Here is a 6,650-nt window from a genome sequence, read left to right as displayed (position 1 = left end):
CAAAACGTTTTACCAATACGAAAAATACACTACACACTCAAGCGTCTTTCTAACACTGTTTGGACAGTTTGCGAAGAAAGTTTCTACACGTGACTGTGATGTTTCACTAAAGTCTTGTTTAGTTTTCTGGTAAGTGGTAGGCTAGGCTATACAAGTCACGTATATATGGGATAAAATCATAGGTTCTGAATGTATAATTGTACTGCATAACCTAAATGTTTCAAAATGTAAACAAAGAGTAAACTTAGATAATAGGGCACAGGATAAGATCATGTACCATGTAGGCCTAACAGGTTGGGCACATGTAAATTTATTGCTATTATAGCGATTTATAGCTATAATAGCTATTTATAGCTATAAAAAATGACATTTTTGAAGATGAAAATGCTTCTGCTCAAAAACGACTCCTGAAACTTGCAGTGGTTGTTAATGTTTAATATGAATTTAAGGCAAAGCCTCAGAAGAGCGCAGCTACATGTAAAAGATTAGAACATCATATCTTTATATTTTTCTACGAGATTAACAATAAAATATTTCACTGACATGCACATACTATCGATAGTTAGAAAGAATTCAAAATAATCCAAATGGAATAATTCAATATACTTCAATCTTGTTTTTAGCAGATGCTATCAAAAATACGCGCGAATCTGTGCCATCATCTTTGGCATCAGGTTTTGTGACGTCACTGCTGACAGTGCCGTGCGCTTGAGCCGTCCGCCGTGCGTAAACTTTTCATTCAAATGACTTCTTCTCAATAACCAAAAGGCCCAGGGTACTGATATTTGGCCTGTAGCATGCTGGGACAAAGGGCTACCAAGTTTGTTCAAATGAATGACCTTAACCTTTATTCAAGATCACAGGGGTCAAAAAGGCTAAAAATCCTTTAAACAACTTCTTGTGAATAACTAAGAGGCCTAGAGACCTGATATTGGGCCCCTAACATGCTTGGATGAAGGGCTATCAAGTTTGTTCAAATGAATGACCTTGATCTTCATTCACGGTCACAGGGGTCAAAAAGGCTAAAATCTTTAAACAACTTCTTCTCTAGAACCAGTAGGCCCAGGGTACTGATATTGGGCATGTGTTATGCTGGGTTAATGGTTAATGTGACAAACAGTTATACCAACTCACCAAATTTTTATGGTAATTATTTACATATCATTTGGTTCATCTTTTTCTTCAATTAAGGACAATTAAAAAGTGTAAATACATGCAGGTAACGGTCAAGGGATAATCAGTCTTTAAATTAAATCAGAAAAGTTTAAATTAAATTGTGATTAATGAAACTTGCCTTGATTTATACTGGGCCAATGCTTTGTAGCAGGCTTAAATTGTCAGAGTCACCTTCTAGCTTCGTGCTGGGGGGAATTTCACTTTAGCTCAGTAGGTAATGCGGTGGACCAGTTAGTCAGGGGTCGCGGGTTCGTGCCCGTCTGGCGGCACACTACTCTCGCCCTGTTACACTTTTTTGTGGAACTAAAGGCCAGGGAGGGGTAGACACCTAGGACAACATAAAAAAGAAGAGAAAAAAAAACCAAAAAAACAACCCAGACCTGCTGATAGATTCACACAAGTTCAGCCTCCACTTATCAATTTTTCTTCTTTGTCTTCTGTGTCAAATTTTAAATTGAGTGCATATAGTGTATATATATACCTTCATTTGAATATTAATTCCCTTGCAAGAAAGTAATTAAAGTGAATAGTCTGGCAAAGAAAACCAGTATAAATGCATTTCTGCCTTCCAAAAGTCATATCAAATGACAGTCCAGTTCTGCTTACGTAGTCCAGTTTTAACCATTGAAATTATGGAAAAATCCCGGGTAATTTATATATTTAACATATTTCTAAAAAATAACTCTTTGAAAGCGAGGCTGCATGGAAGTGTCAACACCAGACTTACCCAGCATGGAGGACATGATAGGACTCTTATAATATAAATTACCTTCTTCGCATGCAGACTGATTTTGACAGGAAATTTTATTTTTCTATTTCTAAGAAATTGTAATGATATTTTAACGCCATTTTTACTGACTTTAGCCTTCCTTTGCCTGAATATTCACTTGAATAAATGTACAGTAATATCAACCATAACTGTTGCATCTTCATTTACAGATTAATTGAACAGGGTCATAATGAGAAAGAGACAGAAGAGAGTAAGAAAACTTATCAGTTTCTACAAGAACAATTTTGGACTAAATGCTCCATACAATATCCTGGTTGATGGAACGTTTTGTAAATCAGCACTGACGTTCAAGGTCAACATCAGTGACCAGATGCCACGATACCTAGAGGGAGAGGTCAATGTATTGACAACAGAATGCATCAAAGCAGAATGTGCAGCATTTGGTAATTAAGATTTTAGTAATAGAAAAATAGTTTTTTTCTCTGCTGGCTGCTCTTCTAACCAGAATTGACATACCATATTCGACCCAATAAACGCCCCTCCCCCTTTTTGAGGCCTCAGTTTCAATTGCCCATGCATAAATAAGGACCAAAATTACATAAAACAGTATAGATTTGCAATAATTTCGAATTATTAGCACCTTTTCATTTTTATCAATTTTTTAAGCACCCTAGGCGCTTATTGGGTTGAATACGGTAATTTTAAACGGGTAAGGATAGGATGTTTCTATTCCTTTTTGCATATTTGCATCCCTTATCAATTTGCAGCTTAATGTACTACATTTACATTAGAGTTGATTGTGATGAAAGGTGTTAAAAACATGCACTTTCAGAGAAAACAACACAGTTTTCCTCTCAAATTATTGACATCAAAATAGATATGCGCAAGGGTAGATAATTCTGTATGCAATGATGGAAAACTTGAATGGAGGATTTCACCTGCTTACAATATTTATTAATCAGTTTTGGAGAGATCATGTGTAAAGTGTATTTCATTTCCTAACTGTTATACAGGTACCCTCCTGTATGGGCCATTGAAGATCCTTCAGCAGTTTAATGTACAACACTGTAAACACTCCAAACCAGTGAAGGCTGCCAGATGTATACAGTCCATTGTAAAGAAAGCTAAAGGGGGACAACTCATTGTTGCCACTCAGGTAAATAATGCTAATAAATGTTTTGAAAAAGAAAGGGATTCTGCTGCATTTCTAAAAAGACTTAACTTGAAATTCTGACTTAGATTTTGTCCAACAAGCATCTATATTCTGTTGGTGCTGGGAAGTTTTCAGTAACAACGCTTCAAATACCATAAACCAACTTATAATATCGCAGCAAATTTATTTCATGTCTTCATGCCTAAAACCTTTTTTGTGGTGACTTGATTTTATTTGATATTACTAGAGAAGTAATTTAATATTACTAGAGAAGTTATTTGATATTAGTATTCTAGTCAATCAGATTTTAAGAGTATTTAGAAATAAAACCCAGTTTGAGGAGCTTCACAAAGTTTAAAAGTTGTTTACATTCATCCCTAACATTTCATGATGGACTGGTCTGTAGCCTTTATTTAGAAGAGCCTAAATGTGTTGTCAGGGATAGATGAGTTAAATCTTGTGAAGATTAATGCCATCATTTATTTCGATAACTGGAAGTAATGTTTAATCTGTTAATTTGTTTCAGGATCACGAGTTAAGAGAACAGTTGAGAGAATCACACCCTGGGGTACCCCTGTTATTTATGGCTTATAATGCAATTAATATGGAATCTCCCACAGAGCTCTCAAAGGGCACAGCAGAGAAGGAACTGCAAGCACGAATAGCTCCTTCAGAGCATCAGATGGACGTGATAAAAAAACTCAAAGTTCAGACATTCGGTGAGGAGCCTGTAAAGAAAAAGTTCAAAAAGAAAGGACCAAAGGGCCCTAATCCTCTATCCTGCAAAAAGTCCAAAAAGGGGGAAAAGAATAAAGTAAAAAAGTCATTCTTAGAAAATGCAGTAAATAAGAGGAAAAGAAGAAAAAAGAATCGTGTGAAACAGTTGAATAATCCTGCTCTTGGTGAACATTTGAGTGCCACTGTGAACAGCTAGCTAACCTGGTATAATCTTTACATTGTTAATAAAAGTATGAAAATAAGTTAATGTACCTGTCATTATTAATTTGAATTGTTTAGTAGAAACAGTACAGTACATTGATGAGATAAATCTATGAAATCATGAAGTAAATGTAAGATGTTCCATTATTTTGCTTACCATACCATACCTCCTATATTTACTATTGATCTATGATTGCAGGCAGTACTTTTATGGGATTAATATTTTGGCTAATTCAGGACAAATCTTATTTTGAAAATCTTATCCACAAAATAATGAGGGATAAATGAGATATAATCTTACAACTCAATTACAAAATTTGCATTGGTCTTCATTTTTGTGTCGCCTACAACGCAAGGGCGACACTTAGCTATAGGTATCACTATGTCGGCGGCGTCCGGGCGATAAACTAAGTATTTATTGTTCAATTTCAACCAAATTTGGTATATTGCTTTATATTAATGTGATTTCGAAGAAAATCGATAATGGTGAAAATCCGTCAATATTTGCAAAAGTTACGGGATTTTAAAATCTTCAAAACAGATAAATCCATGGTTTCTGCTCAATAACTTGAAATATTTATTGTCCAATTTCAACCAAATTGTTTTATATTAATGAGATCTTGGATGAGTTCAATAATTGTCAAAATCCGTCAATACTTGCAAGAGTTACTGGACTTTAAAATCGTCAAAACATGGTTTTCGCTCGATAGCTTTAGTATTCATTGTCCGATTTCAACCAAATTTGGTGTATTGCTTTATATTAATGAAATCTTTAAAGATGCTCCACCGCTGACAAATGGTAAATTTTAACTATCAAAAACAGGAGCAGACCATTTAGTATTTTTCTTCAGTTACAAGAGTTACTTACTTTACACCATTACCACCATTGAACAGTTCGTGAGCTTCTAATTTACTTCAAGTTAAAAACATGAAATATAATTAATTGCATCCCGAAAAAAATCCGTGTTACTATATCCTATATGGAATGAAGTACTGATTGCGCATGCACCAAAGGCGAAATAAATTATTCTATATTATTGTTTGTGTTAATTAGACATATATATACACGATTAAACACCAATTGTTCAAACGATGAATATCATTTATGCTCTGTCGGCGGTGGAGCATCTTTAATGGGTTTGATACTGGTCAAAATCCATCAACATCTACAAGAGTAACGGGACTTGATAACTTCATCTAATTATTAACAAATGTTAAGAACTATTTTTTGTGATGCTGTGCAGGCGACACATCCACTTCCGTGAATTTCTTGTTAATGAAAGTTTTCAGTCCAATCATACATACAGCCAGTAAGCTTATCATCAACTAATAACATTTATTGCTGATTGGCTTAACCATCAACATTGATCACAGTAAAACCAAGAATTAAATAAATAGCATAATTCAAATATATAGGAAATCATATTTTATTCAAATTTAATGTAATTACATTATCACTTGCTCCAACGAAGAAAGGCACATTTGGACCTCTGAAAAATTATCACTGTGCAAGTGTTGATGCAAAATCATGCTGCTATAAGTTAAGAATTTTTTAACATGATAAAGCGAGGTCCGTTATTAGAAATTTAATTAAATATGTAATTATATTTCTAGTATATTTTATCTGAAAATGGAGAACTGAACATATACTGACACTCAAGGTTTTCTATATAAAACATTGTTATATGATTAACTGTGATAACATATGATTTTCATAGAGCCAAATTTGTTTTTCGATTCTAAGATATTTCATTATGCATCAGTTTTAAGCAAAATCATATAATATTTAAAAGTCATTCAAGTCTTATATAGTCTCTGTGGCCTTGATCAAAATCAGCATTAAAAATATCAAAATAAACCAAAATTAATATGATGGCTCTTTAAAAAGCAATATTAGTTTCTCCATGGATATTTCTATTGTTTATAACTGGTGAGTTTTGCATTCCAAAATTGTAAAATTGTTCACACACATTCTCCAACTGAAAACTTAACAGTTCAATGAATATGATCACTCAAACTTAACAATTGTCCTGAACACATGTTCGTAGTTTGTATGTTGAAGTAGAAACTATCAACAGAGGGGTTGTAAGATGTCACATGACCCTGTACCACAAGACACAAGCCTTCCCGCTACCAGCTGGGATGATGGGTTTCGCAGATTGTCCCTGTTGCCATGGATACTGGCCTTCATAAGGAAATTCATTGTAGTTTCAAAGGACATCTTCTGTAATGGTGAGCTGCTCGTCTCCATGGCCTTCCTGTTGAAAGGTTTATAAGATCCCTCGAAGGTCATGTAGTCTGCCAGAAGACACAGGTGCCGATAGTCAACCTGAATTCCATAGGCACCAAACACATTCTGAATTTCCTGTGGTAGAGAAATAGAAATGCATTGGAAACTTCATCATTTGTGGATATATACTGAGATTAAACAGACTAATTAGTTGATTAAGAATAATACATGTGGTCCCTAAGCCTAAATAGGTCAAGAATGGCACGATAGCTAGGCGCTGTAGTATGTACTGTATGTGTATTTAAATTGGTGTACTCTCAGGGGATATTGACTTATTATTGAACTTGAATTCCCTCAATTGTATTATATAATGAAATTCAGCAAATCAATCTGGCAATAATTGTTAAGTTGATAAGTTGGAA

At 34.4% G+C, this 6,650-nt stretch overlaps 2 protein-coding genes across 2 annotated transcripts in view; one reads left to right on the top strand and one right to left on the bottom strand.

Moving 5' to 3' along the window:
- Positions 1 to 23: 23 nt before the first annotated feature.
- On the top strand, positions 24 to 4,039 carry LOC138325835 (rRNA-processing protein UTP23 homolog). The gene is made up of 4 exons (XM_069271774.1): positions 24 to 129; positions 2,116 to 2,349; positions 2,920 to 3,062; positions 3,586 to 4,039. The coding sequence occupies exons 2-4, from the start codon at positions 2,136 to 2,138 to the stop codon at positions 3,991 to 3,993; spliced, it is 765 nt and encodes a 254-aa protein (XP_069127875.1). The 5' UTR covers positions 24 to 129; positions 2,116 to 2,135; the 3' UTR covers positions 3,994 to 4,039.
- Positions 4,040 to 5,409: 1,370 nt separating this feature from the next.
- LOC138325833 (DNA-directed RNA polymerase I subunit RPA1-like) overlaps positions 5,410 to 6,650 on the bottom strand; it is a 44,063-nt gene continuing 42,822 nt past the window's right edge. Inside the window, exon 34 of the mRNA XM_069271770.1 lies at positions 5,410 to 6,363. Coding sequence (XP_069127871.1) covers positions 6,070 to 6,363 — 294 coding nt within the window. The 3' untranslated portion in view covers positions 5,410 to 6,069. The remainder of the gene's footprint in view (positions 6,364 to 6,650) is intronic.

Source organism: Argopecten irradians, chromosome 6 (assembly GCF_041381155.1).
Source record: "Argopecten irradians isolate NY chromosome 6, Ai_NY, whole genome shotgun sequence".
NCBI classification, from domain to species: domain Eukaryota; kingdom Metazoa; phylum Mollusca; class Bivalvia; order Pectinida; family Pectinidae; genus Argopecten; species Argopecten irradians.
This window is presented reverse-complemented; position numbering and strand designations above follow the sequence as displayed.

What these genes read in the sequence shown, in the direction of transcription:
- LOC138325835 (XM_069271774.1), top strand. Translation starts at nt 2,136, where the DNA reads ATGAGAAAGAGACAGAAGAGAGTAAGAAAACTTATCAGTTTCTACAAG. An exon ending in AGCAGAATGTGCAGCATTTG is followed by an intron (nt 2,350 to 2,919) that starts GTAATTAAGATT and finishes ACTGTTATACAG; the next exon opens with GTACCCTCCTGTATGGGCCA. An exon ending in AACTCATTGTTGCCACTCAG is followed by an intron (nt 3,063 to 3,585) that starts GTAAATAATGCT and finishes AATTTGTTTCAG; the next exon opens with GATCACGAGTTAAGAGAACA.